This window comes from Phycodurus eques, chromosome 8, assembly GCF_024500275.1.
Source record: "Phycodurus eques isolate BA_2022a chromosome 8, UOR_Pequ_1.1, whole genome shotgun sequence".
Lineage (NCBI taxonomy): Eukaryota > Metazoa > Chordata > Actinopteri > Syngnathiformes > Syngnathidae > Phycodurus > Phycodurus eques.
This window is the reverse complement of record NC_084532.1, coordinates 24,898,038-24,920,242: the sequence shown is the minus strand read 5'-3', so window position 1 is coordinate 24,920,242 and position 22,205 is coordinate 24,898,038. Positions and strand designations below refer to the sequence as shown.

Genomic DNA, 22,205 nt, shown 5'->3' with positions numbered 1-22,205 from the left:
TCAGATTTGCCTTGAGTGTAGGAACACTGAGAGTCCATGTTTTGATAATTGTTTTTCTCCAGATTTTGTTTCCAGATACTTATGATACCAACAAGTGGCAGTAAAGTGCCAAAATAAGCTTGCAATAGCCCAAAACCCACCCAAATATATATTTTTTTAATTTTGCGCTTTTGCTGTATCTTACAATTGTGTTGTGTGAACACGTCTCATAAACACTCATTCATGATATTGTGAATATTTATTTGTTAAAATACATCTCTCAGCTAAACAGTTATACATTTAAATGTGGGGTTATTTATAATTAAGTACATTTAGCTTGACATCTTTGCTAGGAAATAACATCGAGTTTCACACATTGCTTCCGTTAGTGCTATAAATTAACTTAATTTTTACTGAGAACAAAGTCATGTCAGACTGAGCTGAAATGATATAAATTAATGTATTAGTATACTGTATAATAAAATGAACAGAAATGTAACTGGATCTCCACACAAACAAAATCAGCTCAATGAAATGTAATGAAACACACCATATAGGAGCTGCCAGTATGAAACAAAACGATCACATTTAACTTCTGTTTTCTTTGTGAAAAAGGGAAGACGCAACTAATAATACATGAGGAAATTAGAAAGGCATGGACGTAGAAGACTGCAGACCAGCCTATCGAGAAACTTTTCTTTCTTTGGATGAAAGGTAAATGAGGAGTGTAGCTGGTGTACCTAACAGATTACGTGAATTTGAGCTAGTTGATCGAGAAGAGCTAACGTTGTCATATGACCACATTCCAAATCAAATGGTGTACCATGTTTTACAAACAAAAAATGTGAAAAAAAAATCCAACATATAACGAACGACACAGTAGAAAACAAACAAAAAAATATATGGCTCTTAAGATCAACGTACAGTAACCCTAAAAGTGGTACAATTTACAGTTGATCACAGCCAGGCCTCCATGTTAACATGGATATTTGAATTCAACACCCATCAAAGCCAGTGAAGTAATAAGTGACTTTTTTCTTTTTCTTTTTCGTCATGCCACCACATCAGGATACCAGTGATGGTGGGGGGGGGGGGGGGTGCCGATAACCAGCACAATGTGAGAAGTACAGTTAATTTATGTCAATACAAGAATGTTAAAATGTTCCTAAAGGCTTCACGATAGAGAGCGTTTGACCAGATTCATTCGCGTGGGTTTTCTCTGGGTACCCATGCTTCCTCCCATTCCAAAGACATGTGAGGTTAATTGAAGACTCCTGAAATTATTGAAGCAGAGATTCGAACCCAGAACCTCTGACTGAGGCAGAGGTGATAGCCGCATGCATCGCTGTGCTGTCCAATGATAAAGCGATGTATCTATCGTTCACTAAAAAATGCTGATGAAGAAGAAATGAAATCATAATGATTAAGTGGTTAACGCTTCTGCCTCACCGTCAAAAGGTTCCTGGTTCGAATTTCTGGAGTTTGCATGTTCTGCGTGGATTTCTTCATCAGCCAGTCCACGGTGTTCAGTGCATCTGCAAAGTATTCACAGCTCTTTGCCTTTTCCACATTTTGTTTTGTTAGCCGTATTTCAAAAGGGATTAGTTTGTTTTAACAAATGTATTAAAAAAAAAAAACAAACAAACAAAGACATCACATGTATAGGAATCACACCGTGAACAGCAAAAAATCAGCAATGATGCCACAAGATGGTGCCACAACACTTATATTGAAATGAAATTTCTCAACTAACCTGAACATATTTTACTTCCTTGGGCACATAATTAAGTTTTTCAGCGAATAACGAGGAATAGGTTCCCTCCAAAAATCTGCGAATTCTTGAATGCCGAACCGCGAACATGCTGGGCTTCACACTGGACATAAATAAATGTGGAAAAAGTGAAGCGCCGTGACTACTTTCCGGCCTTGGACGGACACCAGCTCAGGTGCCATCCTCATGGGGAAAACGTTACAGAAAATGGATGCATAGAAATCAACCAGCATCGTGATGTCTGAAAGCTTTGAGGAAAGTGCGGAAGTTAATTGAATATTTCAGGACCGTCCTGAACGCGTCGTAGGCAGAGAGGAAGCAGATTGCTGCATAAACGTGTGGAGTGGACAGGAAGCGATATTTGCTCTCGTAGACAAACGCCAACGCACAAACTACTTAAAAGACGGAGAAGAGCGAGCCCAGCGCCAGACCCGTCGCCGCTCCCGCCAGCATGCCCATGGCCACGTCCCCGCCGTTGTCGCGCTGGCGCTCCTGGATCACCACGTGGTTGACGCCGGGCGCGGTGTAGCCACCTATGAGGGAGGACAACAGCAACCACCGGTTCAAAATAATTACCACAGATTTTTTTGTAGAACATGTCCACTATTAGCGCTTTATCACTCAGAATATGTTTTATAGTGGGTGTACGAATGATCAATAAATAATATTGGCATAAGTAGGGGGCCCCAAAATATAATTTTCCTTAGGGCACAATAGAAGGTGTCTAAACATGAGCTATCATCCTTTGAAATCTATTAATAATGTAAATAGCCCCTCTTAATCAAAATAAACACAAATCACCTTTTATCCAAATACAGCGGTATCTGGACTCATGAGTTTGATTTGTTACTTGACCAAGCAATTTCCCCCCCCTTAAAAATCTATTTACTCTAGCAAATCAATTTTCCCCACTGAAATAATTGAAATGCCATTAATATGTTGCGACCCCCAACAACACACTAACATGTTTATGTTTTTAAGCAAGAAAAATAGCACCATATTGTCTATCTATAAAAAGAATTTAAAGAAATGAACTGGTTTTATCAAGTGTAATAAATGTAAAATTTGTAAGAAAAATGCTTAGAATATATTTTTTTTTTGTTTAATCATTTAGTATGTTATTGTTGATGATTATTTTATTATACATCCCCGTACGAGTTGGACAAAGTGGACCCAACCCTGAATAAGCCGAAGCAATGCACTTCCTGGCATGTGCAATATGTGCGGCTGCACATGGCGGCATTTTTTGGGGGGTCTGGCTACAAATGAGCATTTTGTGTCAACAAATTAACATTTTGCGCATACGGTATGCCGATATTTTGCTAAGGTCAGCATTGCAAATGAGAATCTGTTCTCAATTGCCTTACAAGGATAGAAAAAGGTTAGATAAATAAAGAAATCCTGGCCACATTTTAACAGTTTTCCCTTCACGCCTGGGACTTCTTATGAAAACATTAAGAGCTCCTTGATCCATTTTAGCGGACTGCACTTCTCATACGTCACTCCATGTGTTAAGTACTAAAAAGTGCCTTACCTGGGTACTGATAAGGGTATGCGACGGCATAGGGCTGCCCGTCGGCAGCATAGACGATCTGTGTCGCTTGCGGAGAAGGTGCAACATAATCTCCGTACTGGCCCTGAGTGTAGAACTGACCCAAAAAAAAAAACAAAAAAAGACCATGAGAGCTCTTGCAAGCACCTGCGTATAATGTGATCATTTAACAACTTAAATTTGTGTCTTTACCTGGGGTGGGGTGGCGTATTCTGAGTATGGCGGTGGAGCGGGGTCCATCACCTCCGGCGTGAAGCCCACCTGAGGAGTTGCGACCATCTAAAGAATTCAAACAAAACCAGGAACGTCAGCTAAAGGCAAAGGCGGATAAATTATGTCTTATCCAATTTAGACAGGATCTGTCCATCAAATGTTTTCAGCTTGACTGGCATTTGGAGTAATCCCCAGCTACAGTATATAGTGCTCCCTCCATAGTTTTCTGTTAAAAAATATATTTTTTTTGTGTGCGCTTAAATATGATGAATGGTCTGGAAGGCAACTCCCATGATGATCAGGGGATCACTAAAAAAAAATATACACACCAAATATCTACAGAAATATACAAAAACCATAGCAGAATCTCACCGTATTAATTCTGGCATCCTGCAGTGCCATGGTCCATGCCCTGCGATAAAGAGTAGAGGCCATTTTCAAACCATAATCACCTTAGCATAAAAAGTACTGTATTCATATTCAGATTTTACGGTAGGATACGGAGGTGTATCGAGTTCCCACACGAAACAGGTTAACTGCCTTGCACTCTAACCACGTCTGCTCCGTAAACAAACAATACGGTTCTGGCTGGCGGATGGCATGCTAGCGACATGATTTTAGCAGTAAGTCTATCAAACTTGTTAACTCATTTAAAACTGAATCGCATGAACGTGGTGCACAGATGGAGCCAAGGTTTTTTTAAAAAAAAAGGAAGTATTGACATTGTACTTTCCTAAAAAGAAGACAAACTACTAGTGTCACACTTTCCTAAAAATAAAAAAAATTATGTTGCAATATATTATTAAATATTTATTGACAACTGTTTGTTTATTGGACAATTTACTGGTAGCAGTTTCGTTTTAAATGTCGTCAAAAGTGTTCCCGGTTACACAAAATAAAAGCACTTTAACATTGTGCATTTTGCTCCCTTAATGTTCTTAATCTGAACTGAACCGTCAACTGAAAATCCAAGGTACAAGGTGACGTCATAATGTTACCCAAAAAAAGGACACAATATCAAAAATGTCTTACAGCGCATCATCTGCACTGTCCGCACAGAGGCTGATAACCCTTCCGTCCCTGCACACGATCTGCAGCAAAGCGTCGCGCGTCTTCCCGTCCGGAGGGTTCAACTCTGCGGTATCGACACAGAAAAGAGATGTCATGAACTAAAAACATCATTGCCGAGACATCCCCTGAGTTAAACGAAACGGCACCTTGACACGTGGCGCAACCGCGGATGTTGATGCAGTCCACCCTCATGTGAATGTCGTCCTCCATGTCCCGGCGCTGCTGGTCGTTATAGAAGACCAGGCGTCCGTCCGACCACAAGTCAAACCAGTTCCTCTTCCAGCGCCGCAGTATGGTACCTGTCGAGGAGGTCAGACCATTGGTCGGAACTTAGCATTAAATTTAGCACTTTTGTTGTGCTGCTTTGTTTTGCTTATGCAGTCCATGTTGTCAGCTCAGAATTCCAGAAGATATATTTAGAAGCAAAGCTGCGTCCAATGAATTTGTTTCTTCTCAGTACGAACGAGCAATACACAATTTAAGGACAGAGGGACTATTTGGTTTGTAGAGTTCTTTTTTTCGATTGTACCAAGTTAACAAATCTGGTGTTGTATATGATTGATCACTGCCAGGCCTCCATGTTAACACGGACATTTGAATTCAACAGCCGTCAATGGCAGTGAATGAGTTAACAGTTACATTTAATGTTTACTTTTGTTCTTCAGTAACTTTCAGAGTTTGGACTTTTTTAACTTTTTTACTTTAACAAAAATAATTGCATCGTTATCTGTACTTCTACTTAAGTACACAATGTTGAGTACTTTTTCCACCTCTGCGTCAGACACCACCACAAGACTTTATTCCTTCATGTTACTCACTTTGCCTGTGGAGCCAGCCACTCTTCACCATAGCCATGTTGGCAGCACCTGAACGAAAAAAAACACAGAGACAGAGAGAGAGAGACAGAGACAGAGAGACAGATACAGAGACAGAGAGAGAGAGAGAGAGAGAGAGAAAGAGAGAGAGAGAGAGAGAGAGAGAGAGAGAGACAGTCAGTCAGTACAAAGAAATTGTCCACTTTCACTTAATTTATCCCCAAAAATAAAGTCTCTGGTCATCCATCTATGCAAGTGACGTATAGTGACAGGCAGAGCAATTAAAAGCTCTTCCACTTGATGCCAATTAACCAGTGTTACAGTATTGTATCCATGTTTTTATTTGTGAGTTTTTCTAATACAAAATACTGCATGTGGCTTAATATAAAAGTTGAGAAACACTGAGTCAGTCCGTGTGGACGTGATGGCGGGCGTGGTGTGTCCAAACAAACCTTGTGACCACTGCAACAGCCTTTACACAACTCATGTGTACGCTGTAACAAAATCCTATCTCTTCTGTTATCAACTCACTGGTACAAACACTAATACTAAACGGGTTTTAACCACTAAAACTGCTTCGCTCACTCAAAATGAAAGCAGTTTAAAGGCAGCCATGACGACACCACTATATCTTAGCTCACATTTGTTTGACCCTATACGCATATAAGCGTTTAAAACCACCCGAATGTATATTAAAGTCTTCAAAATGTGTCGTTATTTATGAATAAAAAGTCCCACTTGCCTGGTTTGTTGTAGCTGTGGAAATATTATGAAGGCTTCAACTTGAAACCTAAAAGCGGAAGTGAGATGGTTTTTCAAAATAATTGACAAGATGACCTTCTCCGGACGAAAAACGTGAGCCAAATTGTTTAGCAAATTTTGCAACGAAACTTCCAGCGAGGCTTTAAAATTGTCGGCTATGTGGGCTAATTGAGAGTTAAACGCTCACAACATAAAGGATTAAGTCGTCGTGATAGAACTATGTGAGTTAAATTTTTTGTGTGAAACAAAAATTACATCTTACTCATAGAGGATCTTTGGCCTCGGTTTTTTTTTTTTTTGCGCTGGAATATTCGTTCTCGATGACGTAAAGCTATCAGCTGACAGTTTTTGGAAAGTGCGAGCAAAAAATGAGGGTGTGCTCGTTTTATTCAACTTGTTTCCTAAAGTAGTCACGTGGAAGTCTTCGCACCCGAATCATAACAAGTTTGTTCAAATAAAGTGGTGAATACTTAATGGTTTAATGGAAAATATATGTATAAAGGTGCACTGCTTACTCGCCACTGCGTATGTAAGGAGCAATTGGGGGTAAACTTGTATCTTACGGTGTGTTTCCACTCACCACCCGCCGGCGGTCGAGCTAGTGTTACAAAACAAGTTCGTCTCAGTTGCTAGCACCGTCTGCAGCTCGGCCGAGCTAACGACGTGACGTCACACGCAGAATCTTCACAACTAATCCGAAATGGCGACGGCAATATATTTGGAACATTATCTAGATAGTGAGTATCCGACCGGGGAGAATGTAACGCACTATAACACGAATACTTTTGACCGTTTTACGCTTATTTAAAGTGAATTCGAGGACTTGTTTTCCCATTTGCGCTGTTGAGTGACACCAAGTTACTGTCAACCCGCGAGCTAGTTTAGCACTTAGCATACTCGCCCACCGCCAAGTTAATAACATGCTTGTTAAGTTAGCCTCGTCAAATGGTCAGTAACGCATTTAAAGTGTCTGTTTATACAGGGGGCTCGTAAAAAAAAGTGTAATGTTTGTTCGGAAGTATTACAGAGACACACCATCCTTTTGCAACCTGTTGGCACTGGCAGCCGCCTTTTTTCCAGTAACCATTTAGGCGCCAGGCAGATCTAGCACGTCTAAATCTATGATAATGTACGATTAATATGGGTATAGTATTTACAATCTAATGTTATGTGACTAAATAAAGTAGTGTGGTAATACTGATCAACAACAAAAATAAATAATTATTTAACTATTAAGCAATACCAAATAAACAACAATCATTTAATAAGCAGTAATTGGAAAAGGGAGAAAAAGATTTTGCATTGAATTTTTATGCGAAATACATTTTTATCCGATTAATTGATGGAATAAGTGATACAATAATTCATTCTAAAAATATTCAATAGCGGCAGCCCAAAAGGACATATACACAAATCAATACTTGTAAAGTGTCCAATCGTGCGGTAATAGTAATCAACAACAAAAATCGAGAGTGACTGAGCTACAACTTGTGTAATAGACATGTATTGTCGGAGTTCTTTAAATTAAGTAAGAAGTAACCGATGAAAGTAAATATTAAGCTGTCATCTGCTTTTAGGTATTGAAAACCTTCCATGTGAACTCCAGAGAAACTTCACACTGATGCGAGACCTGGACAACAGGACTGAAGGTGATAGTCGAAATCATGGGTGTGCCAGTTCTGACTCCATCTCATTTTCCGTGACCCGCAAAAGTTTGCATTTTGTATTTGCAAATTTAACTTTTTGCCTATTTCTTTTGGGAAGGAACCAATCATCTGTTATTTTCTGGGGAGAAAAAAAGGCCTACCATGCTCTAGCCATACAAAATTCATGGCTGTTTGATTTTAAATGTACCTGTTACCTGGACTTACTAGTTTAATTAATTATGTGACCAAGCTAGTAACTCAATTTACTTGTTTATGTAATCAGTTTTCCCCTTTGAAATAAACTGAAATGCCATTAATGCAATTCCGACCCCCGAAAAAAAAAACACCACCATGTTTTTAATGACTGGAAGTGCATTGGCGACTGTGGTTTTTATTTTATTTATTTATTTATTTATTTATTTATTTGTTTGTATTCTCTTGAGTAGCGACATATCTGGCTCCTAACTTAAATTGTGCCTCACCACACGAAGCAAATAAAAATGACCAATTGACAGTACCATGGTATTTAAATATTTAGACAAAAGATAAGCAAGGTTTTTTTTTCCTTCTTAATATCAAGTTATGTACTTAAGTTTGAACCAAATAGTGTTTTTTGCCGTACTATCAACACCTCCGTTTTACACAAATTGAACGCAGCCATCGCTAAATGTAATTCTTTACGCGATGCGAAAATAGCCAATTATGGTGTTCTCACAGAAAAAAAGGTGGAGATCGACAAGCTGGCCGAGGAGTACATAGCGAAGGTGAAGAACCTGGCGTCGGAGCAGCGGGTGGAGCACCTGCAGAAGATCCAGAGCGCCTACAGCAAGTGCAAAGAGTTCAGTGACGACAAAGTGCAGCTGGCCATGCAGACTTACGAGATGGTCGGTATCAAGCACCTTGAAATTATTAATAAGACTTATTTTTTTATTATTTTTTATTTGTTTTAATGTTGCGCGGATCTAGTGTTAATTCAGCATAAAGCTGTAGTTTCAAAGGAATAGTTACACTATCTTCCGAAAAAGTTCATCAATAATTGAGTTTCCCCACACCAACGAAGGCTCGTCTGTCCTTGCTAAGCCTTGTTGCATGAACTGATGAATCCTGCTCGGATGAGAGGCGAAACGTCTTCTAAAACGAACAGAACAGTTCAGTTGCGATCGATTCAATGCCCTGAGAGTGAAATGACCTGAATGAATGACAATATTCACAGGCAGGAAAAAAACTCCTATGTTACAAGAATAATGTCCTTGTCGTCATTATAGTATGAGAGTAAAATCTTTTACCATAAAGGTGGAATTGACTGTCTGTTGTCGTACTAGAGCGGCTCCAACTACCGGAGACAAATTCCTTGGGTGTTTTTTGGACATACTTGGCAAATAAAGATGATTCTGATATTATGAGGAAAAAAAAATATATAATTTTAAGGGATAAAGACGAAAGCCACAAGAATAACGTACGACAGCATAGTGTAATTATTCTAAGGGATAAAGTAATTGGTCACCACCTTTTTTCAGTAAGAAAGTGAAACTTAAAAAAAAGGTAGAATAGTAAGCAAAGTCGTAATATCACGAGTAATAATAAAATCGTAATCAGTGAACAAATGTGTAAGTCACGAGAATAACTTTATACTTGAGTTAGTTACAAGAATAAAGTCAATTTTTGTCTCGGCGGCATTTTAAATAGTCCTAGAATATTGTAACTTTCAGTGAAAAAAATTTATACATCACGAATGTATGGATATTTCAAGCCATAGCTATGCCTGAATTTGCATATTTATTGTGATCAAATTCGTGAAAGATTATGACTCTGTACTGTTAAATTTAAGCCTCAATTCCTGTATTCAACTTTATTCTTTATTTCATACAGTTTCTGTTACTTTTCAAGGTTAAGGTTCCCTCTACTTTTTAGTGTTATTTTTGACAAATAAAAGTCAAACAGCCTCCCTGTTTGACTACAGAGGCTCCACTGTAATTTGATGAATACGCGTTCAAATGAAACTAAGCCTCAAGCAGAAAGAAATCCTTGTGATACTGTTTGTCAACACAGGTGGACAAACACATACGGCGGCTGGACGCCGACCTGGCGCGCTTTGAGAACGAGCTGAAGGAGAAACTGGAAGTGAGCGGCTACGAAAGTGCAGACGGACGAGCGCTGAAAAGTCTGTGGCGTCGTGCCGAAACCTCCGTTTATGACAAAATCACACATTAATATGAATGTTTTGGAGGTTTTATTATTTATTTTATGTTTTTTTTTGGCTTATTTTTTTTGGCTTAATTGTCAACAGAAACGGAGTCCCGCGGCCTCCGAGAGAAGCGTGGTTCTCGGGGACGAGGAAGGAAAGGCTCTGATGAGGATTCGCCTAAAAAGAAAAAGATCAAAAACAGGTCCGTCAATATATTTTCCCATTGCCATAACGCCGATAGGCGGGGTACACAAACTTAATTCACACCTATGGTCAATTTAGAGACCTCGATGAACTTAAGATGCATTTTGGGGGAAAGTTGGAGGAAGCAGGAGTGCCTGGAGAAAACCCACATAAGCACATGGAGAACACGCAAACGCCACAGGCCTGAGCCAAGATTCGAACCGAGAGCTGTCTCAAATGTGAGGCGGCCACCTTGCTCAACATGAAGTGTTCTGCGTAAATGAGTGTCTATGAAGTGGCAACAGAACATAAATGACAGTACATAAATACTAAGGATGCATCGATCCTTTTTTTTTTTTTTTTTTTCCCCCGACCGAATACAAGTACCTGCATTTTAAGTTGCTAATAAACACATACAGATGCTTGATAATGCCATTACGTTTTGCGATTGTGCTGAAAATGTTGTCTCAGTCTGAAGACTTTGGGCCCAATCTAAAAGGAGCGTATGGCTAAGGAGACTTGTTCTTTCAATGAATTAATTTCCTGTTTTTGCCTGAAAACTCACCAGTTTTAGCAAAGGCGTGTATCCTGGTGAAAATGTATGTATTTTAGGCGTGTCAAAGAAGATCCCCCAAAAGCGACAAATAGCGCCCCCTGGTACTTCAGGAAAACAATTGCCCAGTTTGAGAAATGGCTATCATAACAAAAATGGAATTATAGAACCCTTTTTAATTGGTTGTTTAGCTACAAACATTTAACAGTAGATGTGAGCTATGGAGGACACAGAGAAGCTCATTGAAATGATCAGAAAGTGAGCTTTAAGAGGTGCGGTGAAAATATCCCTTTTGTCACTTGTGAAACTTTTGTTCCTAATCGCACAAAACGTCGGACCCGCAGCCCGGAGTTGAGCGACGCCCTCCTGCCCATGCAGCCGTCGGACGTGCTGGACATGCCGGTGGACCCCAACGAGCCCACCTACTGCCTGTGTCACCAGGTGTCGTACGGGGAGATGATCGGCTGCGACAACCCCGACGTAAGCCCCCGCGTGACAATTTGCTTATATCTAAAATACACGACTCGCAAAAAGTTCGACATATTTGGAGAGAGTCATCATCAGCAAGTTTCTTCTACAAACTTTGTAACTTTTTGTGAGTAGTCTATCTAATTTACGGTATATCTGATACATAAAACTCTTGTCTGCACCTTGATGCCAGTGTCCTATCGAGTGGTTTCACTTCGCCTGCGTCGACCTCGCCACAAAGCCCAAAGGAAAATGGTGAGGAAGCGATAACCATGTTCACCTCATTTCGTTTGATACTCAAACCATTTTTTTCTCTCTCTCAGGTTCTGTCCACGATGCACTCAAGACAAGAAGAAAAAATAAGAAGAACTATGTCTAATTATATTGCGCTAGTAGCATAGTGTGATTATATACAGAAATATATATTTTAGCTCCTCTTCATATAAGCTTTCTTAAAAAGGCCTAATGTGTATTTTAGGGGTGTAACGGTACAGCAAAAATCATGGTTCGGTACGCAACCTGGTTTTGAGGTTGTGGTTCAGTTCACTTTGGGTACAAAAGGCAACAAAATGAACAAGATAAAAAATTAATTTCTTTTGTGTCAACAAGAACACATTTAATGGCTTAAAATCAAACAAAACGGCAAACTGTTAGCAGTAACTTCTCCAAATAAATGAAAGACTCAAATAAACAAAATAATGTATTCAATAAAATTTAAATAAATATTTTGAAATATGTAACAGCTTGACTGTCAACTGTCTTTTTAGGAAAGTGCAACAACAATAGTTTGTCTTATTTTTAGGAAAGTGTGACGAGTAGTTTTTATTTATTGGTGGTTCAACATCAGTAGTTTATTTTATTTTTAGGTAAGTGCAACAACTCCATTTAGTCTTTTTGGGAAAGGCCAACATCAGGAGTATGTTTTCTTTTTAGGAACGTTCAACATCAATAGTGTGTCTTCTTTTGGGGAAGGTGCAGCCTCAGCAGTTTGTTTTCTTTTTAGTAAAGTGCTACCTCACCATTTTGTCTTTTAAGGAAAGTCCAACATAATAGTTTCTTTTGGGAAAGTCCAACATCAATAATTTGTATTCTTTTTACGAAAATGCAGAATCAACAGTTTGTGTTCTCTTTTGGAAAGTGCGATAGTATTTATTTTTTTTTCTTGGGAAGTGAAATGTCATTATCCAATATTCACATTTGTGGGATGCCAGAGTTTGGCTGTCAGTTTGTCAGCGTAGTGTGGGAACTTCAATGTTCCATACCCAAACATCCAAACACGAACACATGTACCATTACACCCCTAATAGTTCCACTTGAGCACCATCACACCGAGAAGCTTTCAAATTTACTCGCGATTTGTGCACACTGGGTTTGTTTTGTAACACAAGCCCTGTATCATCCAGCATTTTCCCGTCGTCGGGGGTAGTATCAAGGCTGGAGCAAAAGGTAACGTTGCAATGCTGGAACAGACCCCGATGCACACTTATCATCTCGGCGTGGTGTGTTGAAAGTAATTGCGGCAGTACCTCATTTTTGCCAGACTGTGTAAAAGGCAAAGGTTGTTGGATTTTCTAAAATGGCAATTTTGCGGGATTTATGCTCCCATCGCCCCATCACACCGCTCCTCCAATTATTGGACAGTGTACATCGTAACATATTTTAGGATACTTGAAAATTCAATTTATGAGAGTTATTTTTATAAATGCCTGCTGAGAAATAAAGCTTTTTTTTTTAATGTCCTCACTGAGATTGGTGGCGGTGAACCAAGAGTGTCAGATATTTCGTGTACCTACTACCTCCAGCACTGATGTTTAATCAAGATCGATCTGCTCAAACCAAACCCATAAAACATGGTGTTCGTCGTCAGATTATTATATATATTTTTTTTTTACAAAAATGAATAAAAACGTGACCTTGTTGAATGTATTGTGGTACTAGTGGTCGGTGATATTAAAAGCACTTTTAACAAATGTTCTCCATTTTAGAGGTTTGACACTTCAAAGTTTATGTTATTAAATCTAATTTCAAACCTCAGACTATTTGAAAAGAAAATATCAGTTATTAGTTCATCTAATTTTTGTGGGGGTTTTGCCCGCTAACAAACCATTTAATCAGCTTTAAGTGTCCTATCGCATGGTTGACTGTGAACATAAGTCATGTACGCCACAGATAAAGAGCCAAAGGCAATGTATTTTGTATATTCAGTATTTTATATATCAAATAAATATTCTCTACTATTCATCAGTCGTCTGTCATTGTGTAAATAAGGGTTTTCAGTGTATCTTATAACAATGAGACAATACAAGAGCTCCACCAATCTAGATGGTAAGAGTGCTATTCATGAAGCGATATTGTATCGTGAGCCTGATAGTGTAGTTGCCAGTCATTTTGGGTGATTGTAAAAAAAAGAAACCAGTTCAACAAAGAGTCCAGTTGCCTTGATTACCATGACTTGCGTGACTGAGGAGCTACACAGACATAAATAAAAACAAAACACATTTTAATTGATTTTGTGATAGTAAGTTAAAAATGACTTGGGCAATTACTGCATGCTATTGACCTAGCAGTAAAGTATGTTGATTTTTAAGCTGGTAGTTTAGTGTGGTGTATCTGGATCATACATCGTATTAGCCGCTCATATTGTTAAATAAGGTAAAAGTTTGTTTTGTTTTTTTACATTAAAAAAAAAAATCCCACTCGTAACAAAATGCTACATTTTCCATGAGTAAAAACCTCCTTAAAATGGTGGTGAAATTGTATCTATCTTCCTATATTTCTCAACAGATTCAATTCACACAGGACATCTTCAGAACTATTTTTCATTAATCATTAATCCACATTTTCCATGACAAAGTTCCCAAATTAGTGGAGACATTTTACAAAAGGACTGACTTTTCCCACATTTTTGAAGATACATTAACACTTTTTTCCATGTAAAAATTCTTAAATGAATGGGAACGTTTTACAAATTTATCTTGCCTTCCACCTTTCTTAGCCAAATCAAACCAGTTGTTTTGTTAATTGCTTTTAATAAAGAAAAAAAGCACCGCATTGTAAAACATGGGACAATATACAAAAAAATGAGTGATCTCAGGAGTTATGGTTGGCCATTTACCACACGATTCGTACTGCGTTAGCATCTTCTGCATGCTCCTTGCAAGTATTTTCATTTTGTATTTGTGTGAGTTCAGCATCAGAAATTGTATTCTCTAGCGAAACTTTAAAATTCATCATCAGATTCTTCATCCCAGCTGCATTTCTCGTCGGCCACCTTGCCAAAGTCCACCTCCAGGTCGTAAACAAAATCGGGGTCTTCTCTGTGCGTGCGGTTCCTCTCGAACAGCTCGTCCATGTGGCTCTTCTTGCGAGCCAGCTCGTCGTCATCCAGCTTGTTCAGGTCCTCGTCGGGGGCCACCTGCAGCGAGGCCAGGCTGTGCTCCAAGGTGAAGCCCTGCAGGTGGTCACGCAGGATGACATGCAGCCTCTCCAGCTGGTTCTGGGAGACCCCTTGCAGGTAATCTTTGTGCCGGGGGTGGTTCTTCAGCCTTTCGGCGGCCAGGCTGTGATCTGCAGGTCATATAGTAAAATAATATCTTCCTCATCTCTTTTTTTTTTTTTTTTTTTTGCATAAAGTACTCAAAATGAAAATGGTGATTTTGGTTGAAATTTTAGGATGCAGCTAAACTTCACTCCAGTACTGCATAACATTTACAGGTGACCCTCAATAGACCTTTAGCTACATTTTTGAATGCACGTCCAACTGTTAAATGTTACAGTACTTTAACAGAATAACAGCTTTGTCTTTAAATTAACAGGCCCAGATTTCACACTAGGTCAATTTGTGAGTAAATTAAGACGAGATCTTCATTATTCGAGTATTTATACTCTGTGATATTTTTGTTTTGTGGTCTGACGTGAGATTTTTCTCATGTAAAATGTTACTTCTTGGCTCAATGAAGGCACAAGATGCGTGGTAATAAACAGTTGAACGTACCGGAATAGCGCGAAAAGTTTCGCACGGGAATTATTCGTTTTCTCACTTTGTTGGTCTCCGTGTTTTCATAAATCAGAACTATGGACGGTGGCCTGAAGCACACTCCGCACCGCTTCGCCTCGAAACGCATGTTTAGGCAGTGTTTCTCAAAATAACATCCAAACGTCATCCAATTATAATTTTATTAAGTGAGGAGAGAACAATCTAATAAAATAAGCATTACATATGACCCGTGTAACTAAAAACTAATACATTTTTACGTTCCCAGAGGCTAGCCTAGCAACAGCCATTTGCAATAGGACCCTTCTTTTTGCGGGTGGGGAGGGAGGAGGGCTGAATTCCGCCTGACTTTAATGTAGGAAATAACGATAAATGGAAAAACGTCCTGATGTTTACATCAAGTATGTTTAATAGTTTTATTTATGTCTACAAACAACTCATTTGACACCATGTTCTTCCTTTGATGTTAATTATAATTACTTCTAGTAAGGCACGACCATAGCCGCCCTAATGCTAACAAAGGGTCCTTTTCACGTGCACTTCCGTAAACAGAGTAAAGAGAGGTTACTTTTCTTTACATTTTCTTGCATAATATATAAAGTTGCACACCCACTAGAATTATTTAATGCATTTCACACTTTTTAATCCCTCTGTCTTCACGTTTTTGTTAACATGTTATTTGACTGTGAGGGGTAAGAGATGTCGTCATACCCGCTATCTTCAGACCTAATGCTGTAAAGCTTTAAAAATGCCAATAAATAACATTATGAAATAAATGACATCATTTAACATTAATTTTATTATTTTTCGGTAGGCGATGACACTTGTGGTGCTTTAAAGCAGTGGCTAGAGTCAACAGCAGTTTCACTGGAGATCAAGAACAATGGTTTTCACAGGTATGAATGTGTAGTTTGGTCTTTTAGGCTTAATTTTTTTTTTTTGTGCGAATCAAACACCTCCTCAGTGCATCTAACTTGCTTAATGGGAATGATTCAAATAATTGCTAGCGTTTTGTTTTAGGGAGGTCGAGACGACAGTTGAGCTCCAGCCTGGTGCGTTCAGGGACGTCCGGCTTTTGCTGCTGCATAGATGGCCAAGTGGCGTCTATGTGGACCCCTACCAGCTTGCTTTCCTCAGCGATGCAGTTGATTGGCAGGTCAGCAGAAAACAGCACTCACTTTCTGTCACACCAACGCTATCCCCATATGCATTTATAATTGTCTGTTTTCATTTATCATAGTATGAGAATTGATTTCATTTTATAAGAATTAAGGAGTAATATGACTAGAGATTTATCCCCATGTGCATTTATAATTCTCTTTTTCTTTATAATAGTATGAAAATTCATTTTGTAAGAGTTAAGGTTTAATATTACAAGTTCATTTTTTTGTTTTATGAGTCTTAAATTGAAAAATTACAATAAAACCAAAATTTTATAAGATTAATGTTGTACTATTGGGGGAAATAGTCTACACGTTATGACAATAAAGTTGCAATATTTAAGTAATATGTTTTCAGAGTGAGGGTGTAATATTACAAGAAAAAAATTGCAGTATATGAGAATAGTTGTAATATTATGGGGGGGAGGGAAATACACAATTCATTAGAATGAAATTGTAATATAACAAAAGATGTGAAATTTTATGAGACTTAAGTTGTAATATTATGAGAAGAATATGTACAATACACTATGTAAATAAAGTTGTAATATTGGAGGAAATAATAAAAATTTTATAAAAATAAAATTGTAATATTAAGAGACTTTATAATATGAGAAGTTATAATATGAAAATAATCTTCATTTTATGAGAATAAAGTTGGATTTATCGGGGGAAATAATCTAAATTTTATAAAAGAACAGCTGCAATGTTACAAAAATTTGTTGGTAAAGTTTAAAATCTATATTTTATGAGTGGTTGCATTATTACAAGAAAAATAATCTATTAGTAACTAATAAGTAGCACAAAGTAGAGTAATACCATGAGAATACAGCCATAATTGTACAAGAATACTGTTACAAAATTGATGGGGAAAAGTCATGATGTTACGAGACAAAAATGGCATTTTACAATGACTAAGACTATACTACTACTCAGATTGTCACATTCACACTTGTGTGGAAATTCTGACATGCACTGTAATTATCATGCCTTTTTATATCATGATGTTAAATTTTTTCCAAACAAAAAGCAAAATGTTATTGCTGTAACACTGCATATTTAATTGTACTATTTTTTTGTCAGTGCGGCCCCAATACGGCGTAGTAGTACCGGGTAATTGTTTACGTATTTATCTTCGTCAGATATTAGTGGATTCCACCATCGACCTGGAGGTGCCTGCACACAAGACGTCCGGATTCCTCACCTACGTTTATCCCGCCTTCGGTGAGCAAACTCCCGGAATGCTCAAAGTTAGCATCCCCATCCACGGCCGCTATCACCAGCCTTCCTTTGTCGGGGAAACTTTGCAATCCATCGCCATACGACCCCCACAGCTGCTTTTGCATTCCGAAAAATGTAAGTAGTCGAACTTCCGCAGAAACAACCATACAGTGAATGTTCGTCTTTTAACGGCTCTTTTGCTTCCAGGTTTGCAGCTGGACGATTTGGAGCCTCACACGACGACGGAAGCCCCCTGCACCGCTGACAATACAAGCATGTGTCTGTGGATTCAAGTGCAACAAAAGCAGGTTTTTTTTTTTTTTTTAATTTATTTAATGACAATAAAGTTGGAATGTTACCAGGATAACATATCTATATTAAGATGAAAAAAAAGTTGCACGCGGATGATCGAGCTTCTCACCCTCATACATTTAATTTAATGAGAATAAAACTTGAATATTTTGAGGGGGGAAAAGTCAGTATTTTATGAGAATCAAGTCAAATATTATGAGGAAAAAGTCATAATTTTAAAAGAATACAATTGTAATATTATAGGATAAAATGTATAAATTTCATTACAGTAAAGTTGTAATATTATGAGACTCGTAATGTTACAAGAATAACATTGTTAAATTAATCCTGTAAACCGGCGTAACCCTAACGTTTTACGTCTGTGGTTCTTTTGGACTCTCTTCGCAGAGGCCTGCTGACGAGACCTTGCGTTTACCAGTGGGCAACGGTTCTCTGGTGATGCCCGTGTGCGGCATGACACTGGCGGTCACCATGATTTGCTGTTTGGTGCTATCCAAATACATGTGGAAGTATCGGATTGTTTGAAACGCCATGCTACTTGGCTTCTGTTTGCCAGGCTTCTCTTTAACATATTTGTTTGCTTCTTCTGGACGGTACATATTTATGTCAAGAATCACAGTTTTGTTCAAATTAGAGACATTTCTTTGCATGCGTCATCATCAATGAGGCCCTGCTTCTTAAAGGCACGTATCTTAGACACAGACACTACGTACTGCATTTTCTATACATTTTATGCTTGGAATTTTTGGTGTGTGTTTTAATATGTTTAAAATGTTTGTAAAAAGTGTGTTTTGTTAAGTTTAAAGTGTCTTATGACTCACTTGAATCCCACTTGCAAACTGTTGTTTTAACCTAAAAATAAGTTTTCTGCTGTTGTGGTTCAGCTATAGCAAAACAAGGCTGGACGGCAAAATGAAAAAGTTGTTAATATCACACACTGTGTAGTTAAAACTAGGGATGAGCGACTACTGAGACCAGGTATCGGTACTGGGCCAGTATAGCTAACATCAAGTCCTTCTTGCCAGTAGTTGGCGCTACACTGCTGCAGTTTGACACCTCAGCGAATCATCATGCGCTTCAGAAAGACAGGAAGGTCTGTTATCTGTCGTTTTCTTAATTAAAATTGCATGGATCAAATGTACTAATGGTATCCGTACTCGTTGTCAGTGAGTACTCAAGAAGAAATACGTGTTATCGGTTTGAAAAAGTATCAAAAATCGCTAGATAAAACTGCAGTTTATTTGTATTATGAACGTTTGCTTTAAATAATACTCATACATTTTAAAATTATAAAATTATACAATAAAATATTTTAAAATAAATTATATATAAAAAGAAGATACAAATTAAAGATAACACCAAAATCAAGAATACAAAATAATACACACATTTATTGAATATAACAAGAACAATAATATTTAATAGAAAAAAGTACAGAGTGGCAGCTGAGAGGAGATGACCTCAACTCATCTGCAGCAGCGGGAGAGGGCGACTTCCTGAAAATGGTCGCCTCTTCAACTCTGTTGTTTTTCTTCTCGCTTGGAATCTTCTGCTGCTGCATTTGTTGGGTGGATAGCGTTTCTTGTTTCTCCTCGTTGCGTTCGTTTCGTTAGGGGGACTCAGGAGAGGAAACGGCTTCTTCTGGCTGAGCGCCAAGCTTCCTCTCCTAAAACCTTCCTTTGTGCAGGTCAAACAGAGAATGATTCAACCTTAAGTAAGGCGGGATTTAAAATTGATGATGTCAGTGTTTAACTGTTTTTCTATTTTTATTATTAACTCAGTGCCTTATAAACATCTACTTGCTTTCCAACTCTAATACCATTGTTAATACTTAAATTACTCACAAACAGTTAAAAAGTTACAAAATTACTCACAAACAGTTAAAAAGTTACAGATATTGTATTGCGCTTTCAGGTGAAATTTCAGAATGAACCTAAAATCCACTTTAACCTTTAGAGATCTATAATATATATATAAATATATCTATAATAGAACTTAATTTGACATTCTCTCTAGGTTGGTTGGTTGGTTGGTTAGTTAGTTGATTGGCTGATAGGCTTGGTTCATGGTCGGTAGGTTCTGGTATGTCAGTAGGTTGGGTGGTAGATTGTTATGCTAGTAGGCTGGGTAGTAGGTTGGTAGGTCGATTCTTGGTTAGTGGGTAGGTAAGCTGGTAGGTAGTTCTAGGCTTGTTGGTAAGTTGGTAGGTTGTTATGCTAGTAGGCTGGTTAGTAGGTTGGTAGGTCAGTTCTTAGGTTGTTATGCTTGCAGCCTGGTTGGTTGGCTGGTTAATAGGTAGGTAGGTCCTAGGCTGGTTGGTTAGTTAGTTACACTGGGTGGTATGCATGTTGGTAGGCTGGTTGTTATACGAGGAGGCTGTATGGTTGGTAGGCTGGTTAATAGGCTGGTAGGTTGTTCAGTATATAGGTCAGTCAGTAGTTGGTCAGGTAGGTAGGAGGGTAGACCGGTACGTTGTTATGCTAATAGGCTGGTTGGTTGGTAGACAAGTAGATTGTAGGTAGGTTGGTAGGTAGAGAGGTTGGTAGGTTGATGGGTGGTTTGGTAGTTTTGATCCATGAATGGACAACATTTTGACATGAGACCCAGATGACCCCTCAGAATTTATGAACAGTATCTTGCAATTGCAAGGCTTAATACAGGACGTTCTCAGCGGGATGTGGCCACTGAGTTTAGTTTAGTGACATGAGCGGGTTGCAAAAGAGAAACTGGGAGAGTCACAGAAAGTCATAAAAGTGATGTCATAAAGTTTTGAACCAATTGAAATTGTTGTCATTAGTATAAAATATCCTTTTTTTTTTTCTTAACCATCCAAATTCCAGTTTGTTGGCACAGGTTGGGAAAACCTCAAAAACCTTTTTTTCCTTTAGAATGCTTATTTCTTACTCATTCATTCATTCATTTAAAGGCAATTCTTCTCAATGGTCAGCCGGTGGCATCTCCACTTCTTCAAATCTAAATTGCTTCTTTCATTTGCTCCACTTGAGTGCAGCAAGCTATTAAAGCGTCTTTCAGAAACTAAAGCGTATTTCATGAAATTGCCCCATTGTCCAAAAAATAGCTCAACAACGTAACCCGGTTGTAAACATGAAAAAAAACTACAAATTTCAAGTATTGAGTCTAGAATGAAACCCTTTTCATCCAAGTTGTATAATTTGATCCATTAAATAACAAGCAATTTCAAAAAGGTTTTCATGGGTTACAATTAGCCAAAAGCAGCCACGACAGAGCCAAAATGTACAATTTTATGCAAACAGTATATGATTGATTATTGATTGATTGGACATTACAAAATCAGACAATTTTTTTTTTTTAATTTGAAATGCATTAACAGCTACAGCAAAATTGTTCAAAAAAGGGAATCGGGGTGGACACATTTGGCCAACAAAGAGCCTGTGGGATCAATTACTGTTTGTGTGTAATTACAGTAGAGTTTGCCATATAGTACCAGAATTCCTAATGTTATTATTACGATGGATGATTAACAAATCTAGAGAGAGGGAAAAAAAGCACACCCACCTTGACTGGCTTCATCGCTTTCCTCCGCAGTCTGTTCATGACAAGCACGGAAATGCCTCAGCATTGATGAGGTGTTGTTGTTGTAGCCCAGTTGCTTGGCGGACAACAAGCACTTGACCTTTGAATGCAAGAAATGTTTGAATTCATTTAGTAACACATTTCATTACTTACAGACGTTTCATGTGTCGTAACTTATCTGGAGAGATCTGCTCAAAGTTTTGCCACACAAGGGAACCCTTTATTTTTATTTTTTTTACCAGGCTCCATGGAGAAAGAAGCATCAGTTCCAGACAACTGTTCCGAAAGGAGCACTAAACACACAAAATTAATCGCTTTTTATAACATACACTGTATTCACAAAAAAGTTAGAGATATCCATGAATGGATGGTGTCATCAGCAGGCTGCTAGACAGACTGGAAGAGTCACAGAAAGGCACAGAAGTGGACTTCCTTGCAAATGTTCATGGATCAAACAACTATGGTAAACTTTGGCAATTGGGCTCCTTTTGAGAGAACAGCAAGTTGTGCAAAAAAGTAATGTAACATTAAACAGTTGTGCATGTGCATTAAAACATTTAGAAAAGGTCAAATTAAGGTCACCAGTAAAGGTTATAGTGCAGTTTAGGTTCATCCTGAAATTGCACTCGAAAGCCCAATATTCCAAACTTTTTGTGTGTAGTCTACATAAAATATTATTCTCATCAAATGCTTTTTCTTCTTCTTAATGGTTTGTCAAAGATTATAACTCTCAAATATAGTACTCATGTATTTTAAATGTTTCTT

General features: G+C 38.2%; 4 protein-coding genes across 5 annotated transcripts; 2 read left to right on the top strand and 2 right to left on the bottom strand.

Annotated features, from left to right (window-relative positions):
• Window positions 1–223: 223 nt before the first annotated feature.
• On the bottom strand, window positions 224–6,326 carry plekhb2 (pleckstrin homology domain containing, family B (evectins) member 2). The gene is made up of 8 exons (XM_061683251.1): window positions 6,144–6,326; window positions 5,405–5,452; window positions 4,733–4,885; window positions 4,548–4,650; window positions 3,888–3,927; window positions 3,495–3,581; window positions 3,285–3,399; window positions 224–2,283 (listed from the first exon to the last, which is right to left on the bottom strand). Exons 2-8 carry the CDS (start codon window positions 5,439–5,441, stop codon window positions 2,147–2,149), a joined length of 672 nt encoding a protein of 223 aa, XP_061539235.1. The 5' UTR covers window positions 5,442–5,452; window positions 6,144–6,326; the 3' UTR covers window positions 224–2,146.
• Window positions 6,327–6,792: 466 nt separating this feature from the next.
• Window positions 6,793–13,439, top strand: ing5a (inhibitor of growth family, member 5a). The gene is made up of 8 exons (XM_061684534.1): window positions 6,793–6,900; window positions 7,741–7,812; window positions 8,527–8,693; window positions 9,859–9,970; window positions 10,097–10,196; window positions 11,075–11,210; window positions 11,392–11,453; window positions 11,522–13,439. Exons 1-8 carry the CDS (start codon window positions 6,864–6,866, stop codon window positions 11,559–11,561), a joined length of 726 nt encoding a protein of 241 aa, XP_061540518.1. The 5' UTR covers window positions 6,793–6,863; the 3' UTR covers window positions 11,562–13,439.
• Window positions 13,440–14,088: 649 nt separating this feature from the next.
• On the bottom strand, window positions 14,089–15,501 carry cep19 (centrosomal protein 19). The gene is made up of 2 exons (XM_061684126.1): window positions 15,193–15,501; window positions 14,089–14,765 (listed from the first exon to the last, which is right to left on the bottom strand). Exons 1-2 carry the CDS (start codon window positions 15,359–15,361, stop codon window positions 14,419–14,421), a joined length of 516 nt encoding a protein of 171 aa, XP_061540110.1. The 5' UTR covers window positions 15,362–15,501; the 3' UTR covers window positions 14,089–14,418.
• A 218-nt stretch (window positions 15,502–15,719) lies between these two features.
• On the top strand, window positions 15,720–18,711 carry pigx (phosphatidylinositol glycan anchor biosynthesis, class X). 2 transcript variants are annotated; one of them, XM_061683943.1, is made up of 6 exons: window positions 15,720–15,884; window positions 16,007–16,088; window positions 16,213–16,348; window positions 17,495–17,708; window positions 17,781–17,881; window positions 18,273–18,711. In XM_061683943.1, exons 1-6 carry the CDS (start codon window positions 15,818–15,820, stop codon window positions 18,408–18,410), a joined length of 738 nt encoding a protein of 245 aa, XP_061539927.1. In that variant the 5' UTR covers window positions 15,720–15,817; the 3' UTR covers window positions 18,411–18,711. The 2 variants fall into 2 exon arrangements, with proteins under 2 accessions (XP_061539927.1, XP_061539929.1); XM_061683945.1 differs by having other exon boundaries at window positions 17,781–17,877; window positions 18,273–18,424.
• Window positions 18,712–22,205: the final 3,494 nt, after the last annotated feature.